Source organism: Rhinolophus sinicus, linkage group LG12 (assembly GCF_036562045.2).
Source record: "Rhinolophus sinicus isolate RSC01 linkage group LG12, ASM3656204v1, whole genome shotgun sequence".
NCBI classification, from domain to species: Eukaryota; Metazoa; Chordata; class Mammalia; order Chiroptera; family Rhinolophidae; genus Rhinolophus; species Rhinolophus sinicus.
This window is the reverse complement of record NC_133761.1, coordinates 4,685,516-4,707,545: the sequence shown is the minus strand read 5'-3', so window position 1 is coordinate 4,707,545 and position 22,030 is coordinate 4,685,516. Positions and strand designations below refer to the sequence as shown.

The following is a 22,030-nucleotide window of genomic DNA, read 5'->3' as shown; positions in this document are numbered from 1 at the left end:
CTCCTCTATGTTATGTCACATTCTCCCAGCCACATGGTACAACAGGTATCGTGATCCTAGTGTACCATGGCAGCTGAGGGCTGGGAAGTCAGTGTCTTGCCTAAAGTCTCATGGGTGGTGAAGAAGGAGCAGATGGGAGATTCAAAATTCCAGGCCTGTGTTCTCTCTTGAACAAACTGTGCTTTATTAAAAACAACAAAATCCCCAGTGCTCTGCTAGCTGGGATGATAAGCTCTCCATCCTCGGAGAGAACGCAGCAGGTATTGCCCTCGTCAGGAGCGCTGGCAGGTAGCAGCGCTCTGCGTTAAGTAACCTCTCAGGTCCCTGGCGATTCGATAATTCTCTGCTTTCAAGCTACCTTCAGTGGCTAAGTGGAAATTGAGAACGGTTAAGAAGAACGGGATGAGGTTAAGATTTAAACAATATAATAAACAGAGCACTAATATCACATTTATTGGCAAAAATAAAAATAGTATTTTCACTATTTTAAGGATTTCAGAGCATCTCTATCTTTTACAAAGACTTGTCATTGCTTTGGAACTCAGAAATGTAATTTTTAAAGATCTTGAAATACATTCATAGTGATAAAGGTTTTATTTCTGTAGAAGTTGTTTGGTTATATAGAACCAATTCGATTTACTTTTCATTTTCACTTTCCTTTAACATTTAGTACCTGAGGCCATTATTTCCAGAATGAGAAATGAAAAGAAATCATATCAGTTGCCTATTTAAACAAAAAAAATGGGATAAATACTATTCTTTTAAATCCTGCCACAACTCCTGCTTTTTTTGAGAAAGTAACATATTTCAGTCCTTAAGGTGCTCAATATTCTTCAGATTGTGTGTATTAAAATGAAAGTATTCTAATACATTTTAGGCCCAAGAATAAAATTAATGGTATACATTAAAATTATTTTTAGTAAATAGTTGTTGTATGTCCATTGTAAGAATGTACTTTATTAGCTCAAGTGAGAAAGCCTGATAATTTGCAGGTATTTTCTTGTCAAAACGTGCCTATTGAAATTTGATTGATTTTTCTCGAGGTGAGTTGTAAAGGTATGTGTTCATTTATGACGTCATCTGAGCCAGCTGTCTTCCTTGAGTCACTGTCGCACAATATTTTCTGTGTGTGTGTCATGGAGAAGAACCCCGGTTAGTAAATGAATCTTTTTGATTCTGAGAAGATCGTTATTATAAGGGTACATTCGACATACGCAGTAGCTATTTGAGCAGAACAGGCTAGCCCTTGGTGAGACCAACTCGTTCTTTCCATGAATTCTTATCTTTCAAGAATAACTCTAAGAAAACAAAGCAATTCAGCATGATGAACTTCCTTCCAAAAATGAAAAGAGATAGTGATGTGTTTTCAACCATTTGAGTATAAATCAGGACCTTTTCCATTTTTAACTTAGAAAAATTAGACATAATTACAGTACTTTTCATTTCTTTTTTGAGAACAAGAAGTACCTCTTTCCCAAAATGACATCGATTCATTACTTTATGAACAAATAATTAAGTAACTGACAAATTAGTCAGTGTAACCCAGGCTGCAGTCAATGAGAGCACTTTAACAATTCAAAATGTTGGTGTAATTACACAGAAAGACATGTTTGATGCTTCCTGGCAGAGCCCAATTTACATATGAATTTCAAAAGTAAAACCGTATTTGATAAATTGCTTTCGACTCCACACACAAAAAGCCCTTGCAATCTGAATAGATGCATGCTCCTCAGACACTCAATATGGTAGTTTTATTTGTTATCTCTGAAAAATCGTGTTCGTTTTCATCATTTCACCTAACATATGTTAATAACGATGAGATCTAAATCTCTGTCTGAGCTCTCTGGTATCAGCTTCCTGTGTTCATCTCTCCCTAAATGCCCTGCAGGCCTGTGAAAGCTGTGGATCAGGCCGGCACACAGGGCCTCATTCTCCCCCAGAGCCCCGCTTAAGGTGAATGGGACTGCCACATCCCAGGCTCCCAGGGTCTCATTCATTCATCTTCGTTCCATGTGTTCAAACAGTAGCCCACATCTTCTCACTGCTCCATAAGTAAGTTGCATCTCCACTTCAGCTGCATTGTAACTGCATTAGTTATGATGCTCGTCCTCAGGAAACATTCTCACCAACCTCCCAGTGTTCAAGTTGTGTGCTCTGATCACATCCTCATAGCCCCTGTACTTGTCACAATTTGCAGTTATTTGTTTGTATATTCGTTTTCATGTCTGACGCCACCCTAACTTTAAGTCTGTTTACTTTTATTCCTACTACCTAACATATAGTAGTTATTTAATAAGTACTGGTTGTTTGGATGGATGGATGGATGGATGGATGGATGGATGGATGGATGGGCAGACATGTAGAAAATTGCCATAGCCTACTTAGTCACACTTCTACTGTTAGTCTGACTTTAGCCCGGGTTCCTTCCTTTAAATAGTGTATCATTCACATTCTGGTGTCTAATGTCTGATATCACTACTGTCCCCACCCCCTTGAGCCCCAGAACAGAAGAACTCAGTGTGGACTTTTAGAAGGATCTCAGTCTCTTCAGGGTAAAGTTGAGATTCTTCTACGTGACATCTGAAGATCTTCATGACTGTTCTGCTATCTCATGAGCCTCCGTCTCCACACTTTATCACTTTACATTCCATCAGCACCGATTGCAGTTCCTTAAACATACCAGGGAGTGAACCCCGTGTCCCTTTGCACGTGCTGTTGGTTCTCTTCACATGCCTTTTTTGTTTTGTCTGTGCCAGCTCTTTCTACCATCGATCCTTTCAGTGGGAAGCCTTCCTGGCCCGAATCAGGCATGGCTAGTCGCATCTTTGGCGCACTTGGCACTTACCTGTATGTCCACTGACTTGTCTTGGTCCCCAGTGGACTGTGGATTCCTGTAGGGCAGGAACTATGTCTTTTTTTACTTAATTCTTAGTTTTCCCAGCGCCTCTCACAGGGCCTGATATTTTGGAGATATTAAATAAACATGTGGAGGGTGGCCTAACTAATTCTGTCCTTCCATGTTTCATGTGCACTGTTGTTAACCATATTGAAATAATATTAGGGATCTTTAGCCAAGTTTCGCAGACATAATATGGCTCATTTAGGGACCTAATAAATATGAAAGGCAATACAAATTAGTAAAGAGAGCATTATTCTGAGAGGCATAATACTTGGTTTCTAATCCCACTTCTTGTCAGTATCACCACCTATTTCTTTTTTGTGTAAATTATTTAACCTGTTTGGGCCTTAATTTCTAAATGAGCAAAATAGAGATGATGGCGCTTTACCTGCCACACCTGTGGGTTAGACCACATGTTGTCCTAGTCTCATTTCCAACTTGAAAATGTGATAGTGGGTTGAGGTTTTCTGAAACCTACTCAGTTTCCCCTATCAGCCTAAAAATGATTTTTCTAATAAGGAACTTTATTTTCATCAAGTTGAAACCTTGATATTAAAAAGAAAGTCACAGAATAAATAAAACAAACATTTCAATGAGTGGAAACAAGCTAAAATGATTGGGTGTGAATCTTTTGAATTATAACAAGTTTTGAAAACTTTTAAAAAATGCTATTTTTTTTAAAAAAATGTGCACTTACTATTCAAGATGTGTGAACTAAAATTGTCTTAGAAATTCTAATCATATTGTTTTCTAACTCATTTAATTATGACTGCATTAGCCGTCTATTCATAGGAGTATTCACCATTCACCAGTATCACTTGATATCATAATGTTGTGTAATGATTCTAAGCTTTTGAGGCTGAGCTGATGACTTAATCACCTTTAAACATAAGTACAAGTGTTAGGACATTCGAGATGAAGTCATACAAGCTCATCAGAATATGAAAGCTTTTTCAGTTACAACAGGTCTTCAAATAATGTTTTTTTTGTTCAAGGTCATTTCATTGTAATGTTCATGAGAAGAAAAAAAGAATCTGCCCGGGGCCACTGTCTGTGGGATGTGCACATTCTCCCTACATTAGGTGGGTTTTCCTGGGGTGCTCGAATTCCCCCCCCACCCCCGAATACCCCAAAGATGTGCACGTGAGGTGAATTGTGTCTAAATGTGCCCGGTCTGAGTGTGTGTGGGCGTGTGGGTGTATGACCCCTGCGATGGAAGGGCGTCCTGTCCAGGATGGGAGCCCACCTTGCACCCTGAGCTGCCTGGTCAGGCACCGTCCACCGTGACCTTGAACTGGAATGAGGGGAATGGAAACGCATTCTCGTACTTGTTTTTATGACTCTTCCTTAAATGTATGCATAGCTCAAATTTATTTCAGTGTTGACTTTTAGAAGTGTTTTGAGTCTTTCTTTAGAAGTTTGGTGGTGCTTTGTGACCTAAAAATCTGTGACCTGGGGACTTCCTCACAAACACTTTTCTCAGCTCTTTACACAGATCTGTTACAACTTGAAAGTAACACCATGAGATCAGTACACGTTTCAGAGTCACGTGGCTGACTAAGGCAGAGCTAGCGTTCAAAGCCCGGATCCCATGGACCTGGCTCCGGGTCCCATGTTCTTAACCAAGACCCGGTGTTACAAGGACAAGTCAGTTTCAACGAAATCAAAACCCTGCATTTGCAAACGGAGAAACTGACAAATGAGTGGGAAAAATTATTTAATCACTTCAGACATAGAGGCTGCTATACCAACTTAGAGCAAGAGGCACATGATTGAGGGTGACTGGTTTTACCAATCCTTCTGCAGCTACTGAAGGGTATTTCCTCATAGGACAGCTACCATCGCTTAACTTAATCCAGGTTTGAAGAGTCAAAGAGATAATTTAGAACAGGAGCAGAAATCTAAACTTTGGCTTCTGCATGTCTTTTCTGCCTGTTCTCCTGCATCATGGCTCAGTAAAGCTACAAAAAATGAAACTTGCCTTAAAAGCAATGCTACTGTTGCCCTAAGTGGTATCCTCGTCTGTAACATGGCAGTACAGGGACCACCACTTCCTCCTTTGGCATAAGAATGAATTCTTCTGAAATTCTGACAACTAGGAACAGCAGGGATGGCCTTTACGGAAAACCAAATATGTTTTTTAAATGGACGTGCAATTCTTCAATCTAGATGTCGCTTAAAGATTCAGTGAAGTCATACTTCTCCTTTTGAGTGCTCACCTGAAGTTTTAATTATATGACAAGTTTGGGGATTTAGTGCAGATAAGGGCTGTACTGATGGCAGAATTTCCCAACACAGCGACTACTGGCATAATTTTTTGACAGTTAACTAATCTCTAAACTGCTTCAATTATCTTGTTTTCCATAGTGAGAAATTAAATTAAAACAGAGTACAGATTGTGAAAAGGTTATTTATGAAAATGCATTTTAAATGTGAATTGAAAAGCCTAGGGACACCTTTTTATTTTAGATAAAAAGATGAAGGTTCTATAATTTTTTACATCCATTTTACCAGAAGCAAAAATAAGTGCCGTGTGCAATTTACTTGAAATGTCTATCAGACGCTTCACAAGTCATTCTCGTCTCTAAATACTTGAAAGATTGACCTACTTTAGAAATGTAAAACTTGAGGAAATAATTTCAGATTTTAAATTTATGAATATGGAGTTTTTCTGTGTGTGTGTGTGTGGGGGGGGTTCCCTTCTCCTTACTTTAAACAAAATAACCAAGCAAAGTGGTTTATTAAGGGAGCGGAGGTCTCTGAGTCCGTGTCATTAAGGCTGGGGAAGCAAACTGCCTTCCTAATGAGGCCAGCCCACGCAAGGTGGCTGAGCCAGGTGGTTGTATCTGAGCCAATGTGACAGGCATGTCATATCCCTCAGGCGAATGAGCCTAAGGCAGGGAGGGGAACTTGAGAACCGATGGATTCATTCTCTCTTATAATGGATTTCCTACAAGAACCTGCCTTCTTATTTTTGGCGTTTTCCTCGAGCATTTAATGAGCATTCATAGAACTCAGCCATTGCCTTCAAACAGATCAGAGCCTAGGAAAGAATACTCACCGTCCCCACTTTGGGTCCTTCCATAATCTCCTGTGTATTTCAGGTGGTCATTCTCTGTTACCTGGATCGGGGTGCACATAGCCTATTTAGGGGACTTATCTTAGTGCAATCTGATCGCTCCTTTATTTGTCTTGTTTCCCATGACATTTGAAATTATTGATGATAGGGGCCCATGCCTTTTTATCCATAGGGTCCAGCATATAATAAGTAACCAATGTTTGATTTCTTGATATGGAAACAAAGCACAAGTACTGTTCAGAGTAAGAACACCTGCAACTGACTTATATACAGAATAGTCAGGAAGGACAAAGGCTAAGTGCTCGATGGGATGTGGAAAGACTTTCTAGAGGAGACAGTGTTTAACCCAAACAGCGGAAGGGCCTCGCGGACTCAGGCAGGAGGAGCTGGAAGGTTCTCCGCGGAGACTGCAGTGATAGGTACAGGCGTTGACACAGGGGCGGTGTCCGTGTGTGCAGGGGAGGCCGCAGGAGGTTTGCGGGTGGTGTGTCATTGACACGGCGTATTATCATCTTTATACTTTTATTTTGATTCTATTCACTTTGTTTATAGGTAGAATAGAGTGTGAGGTACATAACAGGACATGGAATCTTGAAAGATACTTGAGGTCAGGGCTACAGCAGTATCAGGCTGGGTGAGGACTGAGGCAGTGGAGTAAGTGGCTGGTCCGGTCGCGGCCATCTGGCCATGTCCTCACAGTGTGGCGTTATCCTGGGGAGGCCACCACACTGCAGGGCCTGACTCTCAGGTGTATAGGGACAAGCGACATATCACACTGGTTACAAGCAAAGTCAGGAGCCAGGCTGACTGGTTTCAGATCCTCGCTGTGCCTTTAGTTGCTGTGTGACCTTAGGTAAGTTGCTCAATGGCTCTTTGCCTCAGCTCCTAACCTGTAAGTGGAAATAATTAGGGTTTATCACATGAGTTTGTTATAAAGGTTAGATAAATTAGCATATGGAAAGTATTTTAAAAAATAGTGCCTGGCACGTAAAAAGTGACACAGAAGTATGTTAATAGTTGGCTCAGAAGCCTGACTCTGCAGTTTACCAGCGTGGCTCTTTCAGAACAGACTCTTGTTAACCGTGCCCCAGATATTACTACAGAAAGAGCATAACACCCAGTCCTATGCACACCCTCCAGGATGATTAAAATTAAAAGTATAAATTCAAGTGCTAGCTGGAATGGGGTTCAGTCGGAATTCTCATCTGCTGTTGCGGGAATGTTAATTGGCACAGCTACTTTGGGAAAAATGTTTGGTGCCACCTGTTAAAGCTGAGCACATGTCTCTGCCAAACCCCAGCGATTCTGCTCCTGGAACTACTCAACAGAGGTGCGTGCACAGCTGCACCAAAAGGCTCACGGGAGGGCCATGCAGGCAAAACCAGGGAGAAGCACGCTGTCTTCCGGCCCCAGAGTGGGTACGTAAGCAAGTTGTCGTTTGATCAGACAAACTGATACGTTCAAGCAGCAACAAGGGGCAGATTATTAGGAGACACGGACGAGTCAGCGTAATCGAGTGAAGTGGGAACTACTCTGATCGCATTTATAGAAAGCACAAAAGGAAGGAAGTGTCGCCGATCCTGTTGGAAGTCAGACTAGTAGGTACTTTGGGGAGGACACCCCCAAGGGAGCTCCCGGGGGACCACTGATGGTCCCTTTCTCGTTCTGGGTTCTGGTTACAGAGCTGTGCTTACTTGGTGAAAATACCTTAAGCTATGCGCTTAGGGTTTGTACCTTTCTATGCATTATTTTGTGTTTGACTAAGAAGATCAAACATATGATGAAAAGCAAATATAAATTCTCCCTGGAGAAATGTGTCAGCATAGGCCTTAAATTATTTCTGGAATTTTCCTTCTATAATTGCAAGTACTCAATCAAAAATTGCAGGCATGCAAGAAGGCACCATAAGAAGAAATTAAGAAAACTGTAGAAACAGACCACACATTCAGATAGCAGACAAACTTGAACTAAGCTCGTTATAGTCAAGGATGAGATTGATGATTAAGCAGAGAAGATAAGATTGATGATTTAAACAGAGAACTGGAAAATATAGAAACCATAGGTATTCTAGAACTGAAAAATATAAAAAAGAACTAAATAAATGGTTTTAATAGCAGCTTAGACACCGATAAAGGAAGAGCTAGTGTACTGGAAATTAGATCAGTGAAGCAGAAAGACAGAAACCTGGGCAACAGAGAAATTCCATGAGGCACAGAGGTCTCCAATGGCCACCTCGTTTCCCTTAAGTCCCAAAGCCCCATGTCATCTGGCTCCCGTGCTTCTCTTGCTGGCTCCCTCCCGTCACCTCTCCCCTCGTGACCTTTGTACTTGCTGTGCATTCTGCCTGAAATGCCCTCCTCCGAAACGTAGACAGCCAGCCCTTTCAGGTGTGTGTGCAGTCTCTGTTCTCTAAGGACCCCTCTGGCCACTCTAAGATCTCAAGCCCCCCATGCTCCGACTGTGTTACATGCTGTATTTACATGTGATTGGTTTGTCCTTCTGCTTCCCCACTGGAATGTCAGCCCCATGAGGACAACACTGTTTATTCTGTATGTATCTGCTTAGAACAGTGAGTGCCTGGCACAAAGTCAGGGTTCAACATGCCTCTGTCCTGGGGGAGGTGGAAAAATTAATGTAAAAATATTTAGCATGATGTACATAACATGGGCTTTATAACATTTACTTATCCCCCCTTTTCCCCATCTCTGTGGGATTGTTGGTTAAATTTTATTTTCTGTTTACAGTTTTCCCTTCCCTTGTTTGTGGGGTTTCTGGGTTAACTTGTTTGTTATTTTATTTTCCTTTATTATATTTTTGAACACCTTGTCAAATCCAAACAAATCTAATTCTATCGCAGATACAAACTGAGAGAGAAAAGGCATTCTATGAATAATTGACGCAGACGTGTTTTTAAAAGCTGTGTTTGGATGTGGATGGGATCACCGCTAACCTTGGTCGGCCGTTTCTGTATCTAAAAACCACAGTAGTTAATACCGGTATTTGCCGACCATGGAAATGCAGACATCGCAGTTTAGACAGTTTTAAGAATGTATCACATTCTGCAGAAGACAAAAGCCTGAGTAGCTCTCATGTTTCTCTGGCCTAATAGCATGAAAATGTTAAATGGACTAGATCTTTAAATAAAATGAAACTGTCTTTATTGGGCAAGAACTGTGCCAAAGGACAGCTTTCATACATTGTTTCACTTAATTCGCCCACAACCATTGGAAATAGTAGCCAGATATGGATTATAATTCCCATTGGCATATTATCAAATGGAGGTTCAAGGAGGTTAGGTGACGTCCTCAGAGCCACACAGCTGCTAAGAGGCAGAGCTGGAATTTGAACGCAGGTGTCAGAATCCAAAGACTGACACAAATGTATTTGTCACAGCCATCAGTAAACACCTGGGGGTGTGATTTGATAGTTGAAGTAATGATGTTTTATTTAAGTGCTTATGAGAATGATTCTTATTTAGAATGATCAGTAATACTGTGGTTTTGTCTTTAATTAGAAAATAACTTGTGATGTGTTCGTGTCCTTGGTGATGAACTTGACAAAGGTGTTATTACTCCAAACCCCAGCCAAAAATGAGTTTCTCCAAAGCCTGTTTTTAGCTAATCTCTTTGTTTTATAAACTCAAAACAATCATTCTAAAACTAGATTTAAGTAAGCTTTTAACACAGTGTTATATATGAAAACTTTTTGCATTTTGAAATGACCAGATAGCACCCTAATTAAAGTGAGGTGTTTATGTAGGGTAACTGTCTCTTTTTAAAAGGACCTAAAACTGAAACATTGTTTTGTAAAATCACTATCTTTTGTAAATTCTTCTGTTTGTTTAAAGTGGCTCTTCCCAGCTTAAATGTTATGCTTGATTTTACTTGTGACAGAAATAGAATTAAATAGGTCATGCTGCTTCCTTTATTCTGGAAAGTCTCTTCTTTTCAAAGCAAGATTTCCCTGGTATTTGGCCATGTGTCGGTTGGAGCTTGTAGGTCAGGAATGGCCAGTGAAGACTCTCTACCTGTGTTAGAATGGTTCCCCTTACTGAAGCTCTGGTGTCTTCCAAGTGTCCAGGTCACCCTGTCACTTAAATTCCATTTAGACATTTTCTTTATCAAAGACCAAAAACTCAGAGGTATAGCGTGATGAATTAACAAGTCTTTTTTAATGAGGCAGGAATGTGTATTAATATACATTTATTTCTTGTGCATCTTTGTTCATTGTTTTTAACAATGTTGCTCTGGCTTTCAGAAACAGAATATACAGGGTTCTAAAGGGAAATTTCTTGCTGAGGGCAGGGAATGTAAGACGGATAAGTAATGTTTGACAAAAGAATTCAGGTGAGGTCTCATTATCAAAATGTGTACTGTTTTAATAAATACTGCATTTTATTCTATGATGTCTCATTGATTAGCATTCATCTTAAAGAAGCTATGCTCTGTTTCCTGCCGCTTATCCTTTAATTAGTTCTGTCATTCATTCATGCATTCATCCATTCAGCAAACATTACTGCATGCCTCCTATGTGCCAGGCAGTCAGCGTCCAAGAGGGCAAGGCCTGGTCCTACCCTTAGGGACCTGGCAGACCAGTGGGAGGGAAAGCAGGTGGGGAAGTAACTGCAGGCACCGTGGATGCAAGTTATCAGTTGTTACGGAAGCTCAAAGGAGGGCCTGATAATTAAGCCTGAAGTCTTCTGGTGAAGACCTAAAAGTGAGGTCACAGGGAACAACATGTGTGGAGAAATTCCAGCCTGCATCAGAAGCTGCTTCACGACCCCTAGCAGGGTGCTGAAGCGTGCGATGCAGTGTCCCCGGGTACCTTGCAAAGGGCAAGACTGAGAGGTTTGGGGCTGCGCTCTTATCCCCAGGAACCCAGAGAGGAGTGGAGAGCAGAGGTGTGCAAGCAGGGAAGCAAGGGGCTCAGAAGTGCACGTTAGTGGATAACTGGGGAGGAAGCTCCCGTAAGGAACTCGTAAGAAGCCAGGGGAGTGAGTCAGGAGAGGGTGCTCGTCTGGCTGAGAATGTCGGAGTGATTGTAATGCGCTCACGTTGGGACTGTAGAGGAAAGGTGGGTATGACAGAGATTGAGGAGATAAAAAATAGAGATGGACTGGCCACACGGAAGGACAGTGGCTGGCGAAGCCCGTGGCATTGATGGTGCAGACAAAAGTGCCTTCAGAGGTTTGTGCGGAAACGGTTTCTTAACATTTTATTAGCGATGTGTATCTCCACCACCGCCTCACTCACAGGTACAGGATCTGTTTTAAAAGTGCAACAGAGGGGATAATGACATCTTTGCGGGGCATTTTAATAACATCAGGGAGGCCTGTCAGGCTTCTTCCAGAGGAAACTGAGCGGGTGGCTTGGAATGAACCAGTTTCGACTGCCCAGTCTCCTCACGTGGGGTCCTCTGAGGAATGGCTGGGGAGGTGTCTAGACGAGCCACCCACACTCAGGGCAGGTGACAGGACTGAGTGGAAGCAGGACGTGGTGAGCTTTTCCTCTGGAGGCTTTCAGCCCGGCAATCGAACCAACATGGATTCGTCCCCACGGTGCCCAGGCGCTGTGATGAAGTGTATAAAAGAATAAGTGAGGCACAGTCCATGCTCTTCATCCGTCATGCCAGTCGTTTCTGTACAGCACCCGAGGTGTGTGGGTTAGGTCCAGGGCTGGCATAGCGGTGGATGGTACACTCTGGTCCTGTGTGTGTCCCAGAAGAGGAGACGCATTTGCGTTCCGTATGTGCTGGCACAGAGACTTGTAGGGCGCAACGCATGACCTGAAATAATCATTGCATTTGAGGCACAGGACACAGAGCAGAAAAGCGAGGCCGGCATGTACCCTGGGGTCATGTCACAAAGTGGAATTCTCTGGAAGAAAATATAGAAATGTGAGAAAACACCCAGAGGTTTCAAATGTGAAGAAAATCGTTCAACGTCTCCGCCCCGCTGATAGTGAGGTGGTGAGCTCGCGTCCCGGGTCCTGGCAAACTTGCATCCTAAGCTCCGCTTTGTGCTTGAACTAAGTCTCTACCATCCTCTTCTGTACTAGGCTTAGGAGTCCACTCAAATAATGCAATTACAATGTTTTTAAAGTTTCTTCTGTAGCCACAGGAAAATCTAAAGAGAAATTTCATAATGTCAAATTATGGGAAGAAGAAAAACAAATAACCAGTAGTTGGGAACACTGGCAGAAAAAAACAAAAGGGGGCTGCTAAACCCCAGGTCACCTGCCCTCAGCCAGAAAAGCCTCGTGTTCAGAGGCCCTTACCCAGCTTTGCCACTCTCTACCCTTCGTGTTCACCATCTATTGAGTCCCTTACTAGTTAACTTCCCCCGTTGTTCTCAGCCAATAACCTCTTCTCCTACCTGGAAATGAAATAGCAGCTGATCAACAGGAATTTCCTCCTAACTTATACATGTATTCGCAGTCACACTCCTGTTTTCCTCCTTTTCTCCTGTCGCAATTTTCCTCTTCCATACATTCTTCAACTGTTGTCCATTGAACAAATAATGCTTGTGATAAGAAGGGGTACACCCCCAAAGCCAAATCCAACTGTGAAATCGTCGTGAAAGAAATCCTGTGAGAATTGCAAGTTCAGTCTTTTAAAATCTTTAATGTAAAAATACGGAAGTCAATAATTCAGTAACCTAACCAATTTGAAAATTCAAATTGCTAGCATTGTAACATCTGACAGAATAATTGAGCGAGGGATGAGTGACATATCTAAGTGTAGAGTTAAAACAGTACAGTACTTAAAAACATTTCAGTTATTTAAGAGAGTTCCAGTCATTTACAATTTTGATTCCTTTAAATAAGCATAGAACTAGGATTCTTCACTTGGTAACTTCGTAAAGCCACATGCTTTTCAAGCCACTCACAAATTACTGAAGAAACCATGAGCCCCACATCTGGTAAGAACGGGCAGTGCAGTGACGTAGGCACAGGTTTAACCCTCCAGGTTCACCCTCTCTGTTCCAGACGCAGTTCCCCGGACGAGTTCTAAAGCGCAGAGTGGACCATGCCAATCAAATCCAAATCCACATCCTCACCTGGCTCATCCAGGATCTGGTTTGCAGGTTTCTCAGGGTCATTGCTCCCCCCTCCTCCCTTTGCACCCGGCAGTGTACCCCCAACAAGCTGTGCGCTTCCTGGGATGAGATGCGTTCTCATGTCTCTACGCCATCGTTTTGAACCTGCTGTGCGTTCTGCCTAATTTTTGTCTTTAATGAATGTTTCCCAGCTGCTTTTGCTTTTCTCTGCTTATGAAACTGAGATCTAACAGGGATACTTCTGGGAAGTTTCCCTCTGCTTTCCCTTCCCTTATCGGGCGATCCCATGCCCCCTGAAGGCCCTCCTTTGCCCACAGCACTTCTCCCTGTAGTTGTGTGTCACCTGCCACTTCACCGCAGGCCACTCCCTTCTCCATCTGTGAGATCAGCAGTGTGCCAGGCACAGTGCAAATTATTAAATTATCATTTTATTAAATTATTATTTTATTAACATACAATACAATTATTATTTATAAATTAAAATTATTAACACAATTTATTAAAATAAAAATTATTTTAATTTAATAAGTTTACTTGTTTCATTAGGAACAGCGGCTCCTTTTAATTTCTTAATTTTCTAGAATTATTAGTGATGTCTGCATTATGCTACTTATAACTAAAATCATCTCAATTTTGTTTCGCTGTTTTTTCCTTTGTATCTTGTCTGACAGCTTTCTCCGACCTTGCATTAGTCGTTGGAAGACCAAATTAGTTATCGCCTTTAGTTAACGACAAGAAACCCAGTGGCTTGCATGTTGTGTTCTAACTGTTCTTGACTTTTATTCTTCTTCTATCCCTATTTAATGAGTATTCATTTTATATTCTGTCCTATCTTGTGTCCCAAGTACTGGATACATAGCTCTTCAACAAATACCCAGTTTCTTCTTTGTGGAAAATTATTTTAAAAAATGAGGTCATCATTCATAAATTGTGTAAGCTTTACTCCTACAAAGACAGTGCTATTTCTTCATATTAATGTTTGTTTTACAAAACTGAAAGCATTACAATCTAACTTCTTTTTTAGATCTTTGTGTGCTCCTAAGTCAAATAAATTGTACTCTACTATTGAGCAGATGCCCTTTGAAAAAGAGAATCAGGTAATTACATTAAAACTAGTCCCTGGGCTCACACCTTCGCATGTGATGGCTTTTAGTGTTCTTCATTGTGTATCATTTTAGAGATCTAGGAGGAAGGTGTGTGGGTAATGCTTTACTGTAATAGTTAATAATATAAGCTATCTTTCATAAAGTTCTTAATGTCAGCCATTTTGCCGGGAAACCTACACACATATGTATATGTCGTTTCTCACCCCTTCAGGATACTTACAAGGACTCACATTTTACAGGTAAAGAAGCAGATTCTGATACGTGAGTGGGCCTGCCTAAAATCACTGATCGTAAATTATGGAAGCCCTTCTAAGTCTAGACCTTTTCTCTTACCCCTTAACCACATTTCTCTACTTCAAGAGGTCTGGTGGTAATTATTAACTTGATTAGCATTGATGATACTGATGTTCCAAGCTACTTAGATGTGATTTCTAAGCTCATTTATATATTAAATACCAGTAAGTCCAAAGTCACTATGTAATCGACTAACCCCAGAAACTTAGAAATCAGTGTTAGGGTAGGATTCACACTTTCACGGATGTAAATGTCATTGAGTAACATACCTTATTTGCTCTTCTAGAGTGATTATTTCTCTGGACTTTTTTTGAATTCTACAATACTTTTAAAATAACCATAGTGTGTGTGTTATCATAACTGCAGAGCGTCCTCAGTTTGAAGTCTGTCCACAGAAGTAGGAGGATGGCTTTTGCTCTTGCTGGATTTCCTTTTTATTGTTGAGTTGTAAGAGTTCTTTAAATGTCCTGAATACTAGACCATTATCAGATATGTGATTTGCAAATATTTTCTCCATCCTATGGATTGTTTTTTAACTTTCTTACTAGTGTCCTTTGATGCATAAGTTTTAAATTTCGATGAAATCCACTTAATCTATATTTTCTTTGGTGGTTTGTGCTTTTGCTGGCATATCTAAGAAACTAATAACTAATCCAAGATCACAAAGATTTACACCTGTGTTTTCTTCTTAGCGTTTTATAATTTTAGCTTGTATACTTAGATGTATGATGCATTTTGTACAAATTTATGTATATGGTGTGAGGTAACAGTCCAACTTCATTCCTTTGCATGTAGATATCCATTTATTCCCACAACATATACTGACGAGATTTTTCTGTCTACCATTGAATTGTCTTGGAACCCTTGTTGAAAGTCAATTGACCATGAATGTAAGGATTTATTTCTGTATTCTCAGTTCTGATTTTCTAGATCTGTATCTCTCTGCTAGCACCTCACTGTTTTGATCACTTAGCTTTGAAGTAAATTTTGAGTTGGGAAGATAGATATATGTTCTATCCTGGAGAATGTTCCATGTGTAATTGAGAAGAATATGTATTCTTACTTTTGGGTAGAGTGTTTTGTAAATGTCTCTTAGGTGTAATTGGTTAGTGTTGTTGTTCAAATCTTCTATTTTTGATATTTTTTAGTTGTTTTTTTATTATTGGAAGTGTGACTTTGAAGTCCCTAAATATTATTGTTGAATTATCTATTTCTCCGTTTAGTTCAGTTTTTGCTTCATGCATGTTGAGCTCTGTTGTTATAAATGTTTATACATATGCATATATTTATATAATGATTTTATCTTCTTGACAGATTGGCCCTTTTATTACTATAAATAAATGTCCTTTTTTCTCAGGTATCAATTTTTGTCTTAAGTCTATTTTGTCTGATATTAGTATAGCTCTGGTAGTTCTCTTTTGATTGGTATTTCCATGATATATCTTCTTCTATCCTTTTTCTTTCAACTTATTTTTTATCTTTGAATCTAAAGTGTGTCTTGTAGATAGCATATGGTTGTATCATGTTTTTTAACATGATGCCAATTTCTGCCTTTTAATTGGTATGTTTAATCAATTTATATTTAGTATAATTACTGATAAGGTAGGACTTACATCTGTCATTTTGCTATTTGTTTTCTGTACGTCTTAATCTCTTTTTTATACCTTTCTACCTCCTTTTGTGGTAAACAGATATATTTCACTGGACCACTTTAATTCCATTGTCATCTCTTTTTCTACATTTTTTATATTATAAAATATTTTTAGCCTGCCCTGGAGCTTGCAGTTTATATATTAGCTTATATTGGTCTTTTGCAGATTTATACAAGTTAATGTCAACAGTACACAAAATGTTTGCTTCGCTATAGGTCCATTCTCACCCCTTCCTACCTTTGTGTTGTTACTATTGTACAAATTACAGTTTTATACATTCTGTGCCCATCAACACAGATTTATAATTATTTGTTCATTAGTTGTCTTTTAAGTAAAATAGGAGAAAAAAAGCGTTAAAACAGAAAATACATTTATTCTGTCTTTTATATTCACCTAAGTATCACTGTTCATTATTTTTTCATGTAGATTCAAGTTACTGTCTAATGACCTTTTACTTTACCTGAAGAACTCCTTTTAGTATTTCTTGTAGCACATATCTGCTATTGATGTATTCTCTCCATTTTTGTTTACCTGGGAATATCATAATTTTTCCATTTTTGAAGGATAGTTTGCTGGATATAGAATCCTTAGTTGACAGTCTTTTTATTTTGGCATTTGGAATATAGAATCCCATTGTCCTTTGGCCTTCATGGTCTCTCTTGAGAAATCAGCTTTTGGTTTTATTGAGAATCTCTTGCACATGATAAGTGTTTTCTCTCTTGCTGTGTTTTTCTCTTTGTCTTTCAACATTTTGCAGATGTTGTATCTCAGTGTGGGCTTCTTTGAGTTTATCCTACTTGGATTTGTGGAGCTTCTTGGATATGTAGATTAAAGTTTTTCATCATATTTGGGAAGCTTTTAGCCATTATTTCTTCAAATAATCTTTCTGCTCTTTTCTCTCCCCTCCTTGTGGGTATCTGATTACGTATATGTTCATGTTTAATGGTGTCCCACAAGTCTCTGAAACGCTGTTCATTTTCTTCTTTTTCCCCCCCTTCTTTCTCAGACTGGATGATCAATTTTCCTATCTTCAGGAGCACTGATTCTTTCTTCTATCTAGTTATATCTGCTATTGAAACTCTCTGGTAGATTTTTAATTTTTAACTTTGAAATTCAAGCATTTCTTTGTATTTAAAAAAATTATTTTCTATGCCTATATTAATATCCTTTATTTGGTAAGGCATTGTTCTCATACTTTTCATTAGTTCTTTAGACACCGGTTATCCTTGAGTTCCTTGAACATATTTCAAATAACTGATTTAAAGACTTTGCCTAGTAAGTCCAATGTCTCAGATTCCTAATGGATAGCTGCTATCGATTCCTTTTTTCCTTGTGTATGGATCATACTTTCATTTTTCTTTGCATGTCATGTCACTTTTTTGTTGTTGTTGCTGTTGTTGTCTAAAATAGGACACTTCATATAGTATGTCAACTGTGAAAACCAGATTCTCCTTTTTTCCCCAGGATTTCTGTTTTCATTTTGGTTCAGTGACTTTTTCAAACTAATTTTGTAAAGTCTGTATTTATCATGTGTTGCCACTTAAGCGTCTCCTCTCTGTTACTTTAGAGATCAGCTAAAGATTGGGCAGGGAAGGTCCTAGTCTTTGTCTAGAGCCTATGGGTGTCTATTGGAGCTAGTCAACTACAACCAACTCTGCCTTAGGTTTGCCTTTCCTTCTTGTACTGAACCTCCAGGTCAGCCCAGGGAAAGAGCGCAGGGCCTTCTCAGGTCTCCTGGGCATGTACCTGACACTGTGCACGCATATACTCTTTTAGATTCCCAGGAACGTGTCAGAGCTTTTCAAAGGCCATATGGACATCTCATTCCCCTATTTTTTTCTTATTAGCCTGTTGTTTGCTCTAGTTTTTTTCCCCACCACCTCAGGTAGCAGAAATCTTAAATAATTGCCTCTGATTATTTTTTTCAAATACCCCTAGAGCAAAAGGGTTTTGCACGGGATGAGCTCCAAATCAGATCAAATAAAGACATCCCTCTGGGAGTGGGGTTTTGATATGGCTCCACCCTGCTCTGCCCCCTCCAGTGGCCTCTAGCTTGCTGGTTTCCATAATGATTGTGGATGTTGGATTTCAAGGTTCATGCAGAGCTGGGACTGAGGGGTGAGAATAGAACAAGTTAAAACATCGCAAAGCTTGCTGTTCATACCAATATTCTGCCTTTCTTTCTTTGTTTCTTTCTTTTTATTTTTATTTTTATTAAATAAATGTTCCCTAGATCTCTGCAAGCCATTGGTTAATTTCCAGAACTGTAAAAATGTTGATTCTGACAGTTTTTGTTAGTTTCTCTTTGCATTTCGCTTTTGGAGGTTCTTACTCCATCATTTTCACTGATGTCACTCTTATGTTTTTCTTTACACTATAATTAGATATATAGTTAAGTGATAGCTGAATTAATAAAGATTCACTAAAACAAGAATGCTTCTTTCTTTCTAGAAACTTCTCTGAATGTTTTTATTCTTCTGTTATATTTTAGGACTATGATGATGGATATGGCACTGCTTATGATGAACAGAGTTACGATTCCTATGATAACAGCTATAGCACCCCAGCCCAAAGGTAAGAGTCAATCTTTATGACCAGACCCCATAACAGACATTTGTGCCCTTCCGTGTTTATATACTCTGGGGAAAGGATAATGATAATCAGCTAGGGAGGGTAATTTGACTTGGTCTGCTTTGCTGTTTGTTTTCTTTAATTGTGGAAACACTGTCTGTTCTACCAAGTAGCATGTATTACTCTTCCCACATTCACTGCAGTTTTAATAAGGCTTGGGAAATAAAAATTGCAGTTTTATTTACTCTTACAATTTAAGTGTTCAGTATGTTCTGAGGGGGAATAATGTCTAAAAGTCTGTGGTTCTTCAGGTCCTAAGGTCCAAAATCCCATCTGAAATGTGTAAATATCCTACACTGTCAGTACCTGGGGAAGGAAACTCCAAACGTTTTGTTTCGTATTCGTAGGAGATTTCCTTTTCCTACGCAGGAGCAGCAGTGCTCCTGTTTGCTAACAACTTCCAAGTCCTATTTGTGAATAATGAGTTAGTTCCCATTCATTTTCTAAATAAATATTTACCCAGAAATAAATGTGTTCTCAGAGGCAAAAGAGAGTTTTATAGTTACTGCTTCTGATAATATACCTTGATGTTCATTGGTGTATGAAATCAGTGTTTATTCTGTTCAGAATGTTTTCCTAAAAGCGTCTTGCTTTATGTTTACTTCTTAGTGGAGGACAAAGGTAGACGTACACCAAATAAATTATTAGCTTTATGAAGCATAAGAAAGATGGACTATGTAGTTATTTTGATGAAACATAAATTCACCTTTGAACTCAGACAATACCAGGCAAGCTTTGAGCAGATGCTCTTACGTATTAACTCTCATACTGAGGTTGACAGAGATATAAAATTTTATTTTCATTCTGCTCGTGTCAATTTTTTTTTTCTTATGTAACTTGTAACAATTATGTGGTCTTTAAAGGCTGACTCTCAACTGGTCGTTTTTGTTGGAAGCTTTGTGCACGGAACAGTAAGTGATGTCTGAGAATTCCACGTTGTTTTGTAGACATCAAGGGTGTGATGCACAGGAGAGAGATGAGGCAGTAGAAGGAATGACCACATATTCCCGACTCAGGGACCTGGGGCAGCATCAGGGAGCCATCGAAGAGTTACATGCAAGGGCATGACGTGTTTCGACTTGGATTCAGATAAATTAACTAGATGGCAGTATGGAGGTAGATTGACGGATGTGAACCTAGAGGCAGAGACCAATTTAGAGGTTGATACATTATAAATTATAAGCCCTATAAATGTCAGGGGAGACTCACTTACAGAAACATCTTGTATGACAGCCAACTTACCTTCTTTGAAGTGAGCTTTTCAATGCTATAACTCATTTTACTGAATGAGTAGAGATAGTATGAAAATTGCCCACATTGGCAAACATAGAAACCACTGCCAGGAATTCTGAATATTTATTTAATTCTCATGACCTGTGAAATAGACATCAGTCCTTTTAAAGGCAAAGAACATGGTGGTTCACAAAAATGAGGTAATTTGCCTAAGATCGTGCAACTTAGAAGCGAAGGAGCCAAACTTGGATCCCAGGTCTGGGTGACTGTGTGTGTCGTCCTCCACTGCGCTCGCAGCTGCTCTGTTGTAAATCCAAGTGAAGCAGCTACGTTGTGGAGTCGCGGGAGGAAATGGTGTTAAGCACTGTTAGCTGGCGTTGCCATGACAGAAAGCCACAGGCGGGTGGCGCAAGCAAAGAAATGTATCTTTTCACAGTTCTAGAGGTTGGGAGTCCAAGATCAAGGTGTTGGCAGGTTTCTCTTGAGGCCTCTCCTGGACTTGCAAGTGGGCGGGGCCCCTATGTGTGTCCTCATGTGCACGCATCCCTGCTGACTCTGTGTATCCACATGTCTTTGCTTATAAGGACACCAGGCAGATTGGATCAGGGCCCTCCCAAGGCCTCATTTTAACTTAATCCCCCTTTAAGGCCTGTCTCCAAATGAAGTCACATCCTGAGGTGCTGGGGCTTAGCGCGTCAACATACGATTTTTACGGGAGGGACCACAATTCAGCTCGTAACATGCACAGTTCTAGCATTGGTTGAAGCACAACACCATATTCTCAGAATTAGAAATCTAGTATAAACTGGTTAGGGCAGCAAATATTCGAATCATCCCTGGGATCAAATAGTGGGCATTAGCAAGGATATTACAGTCACCATCATCTGCAGTTACTGAGTCTTTCCTGTGTGCTTGGTACCGCTTCAAGGACTTCATATAAATTCTCCTATCTCTCAGCATGCCCTGAAATCTTGCAAAAGTCAAGTTTAAGCATGGCAGTCCCTCGCATACAGGTTCAGAGAGGTCAAATCGCTTACGCAAACTCGGAAGGCTGAGCAGGGGTCAAGTCCACCTTAGTCCGAAGCACCCTCTTTGTGCCCTGCTCCATCCTCTTTCAGCTCCCCTTTGTCATGTTTTTTATTTCAGTTGCTACAACTAATTCCTATTAGTACGTGCTGTTTACAGTTTTCAAAAACCTGATATTTGGTGATGCTTTCGAATCCCTTAGGAATCATGCTTCCATCTGAACTGGGTGTGTGTTGCCTTAGCAGACCTGGCCTACCTTAATTAAACCTAAGAAAGTCATCTGTGCTGCATATTGGTGTTGTAGACCGAGACTAACGAAATCAAGAACTTTGTTTTTCCAATTTTACATTAGATTCTTCCAGCAAATAGCACTTACTGCCACTATGCTCAAGGAGCACTAATCGTCGCTAATTGATACTACCACGTAACACGTATCGTTCTGCAGTCTAAAATTCCATGATTTTCACATTTCAGGTTTTATAAAATTAATTCCATACTTCAATAATTCTCTCAATTCAAAATATGCTATCGTTATACGAGTTCTGACAATTAAGTTCACAAACTTTGTTGCAAGGATGTTGCTAACCTTTTTTGATCTCAGAGGGATTACTCATTATGAATAATTACCAGCTGGACAAACAGTTAACCAAGTTTACCATTTGGAAATGCTGCAAAGTCTGCGTGAAAAAGACGACCTGAACTTTTCACCAACAATTCATGGCTCTTGCATCACGACAATGCACCAGCTCACACGGCACTGTCTGTGAGGGAGTTTTTAGCCAGGAAACAAATAACTGTATTGGAACACCCTCCCTACTCACCTGATCTGGCCCCCAATGACTTCTTTCTTTACCTGAAGATAAAGGAAATGTTGAAAGGAAGACATTTTGATGACATTTAGGACATCAAGGGTAATATGATGACAGCTCTGATTGCCATTCAATAAAAAGTTCCAAAATTCCTTTGAAGGGTGGACTAGGTGCTGGGATCGGTGCATAGCTTCCCAAGGGAGGTACTTCGAAGGTGACCGTAGTGATATTCAGCAATGAGGGA

The 22,030-nt window shown here is 40.0% G+C and overlaps 1 protein-coding gene across 4 annotated transcripts in view; it reads left to right on the top strand.

Annotated features, from left to right (window-relative positions):
• The window catches only part of KHDRBS3 (KH RNA binding domain containing, signal transduction associated 3), a 150,775-nt gene that overhangs the window by 87,238 nt on the left and 41,507 nt on the right, over positions 1-22,030 (top strand). For all 4 annotated transcript variants that reach the window (XR_002136731.2, XR_002136730.2, XM_019724292.2 and 1 more), the window contains exon 7: positions 18,579-18,661. Coding sequence is in view for 2 of the 4 variants with exons in the window: in XM_019724292.2 (XP_019579851.2) it covers positions 18,579-18,661 (83 nt within the window). In the remaining 2 variants the exon portion in view is untranslated. The remainder of the gene's footprint in view (positions 1-18,578; positions 18,662-22,030) is intronic.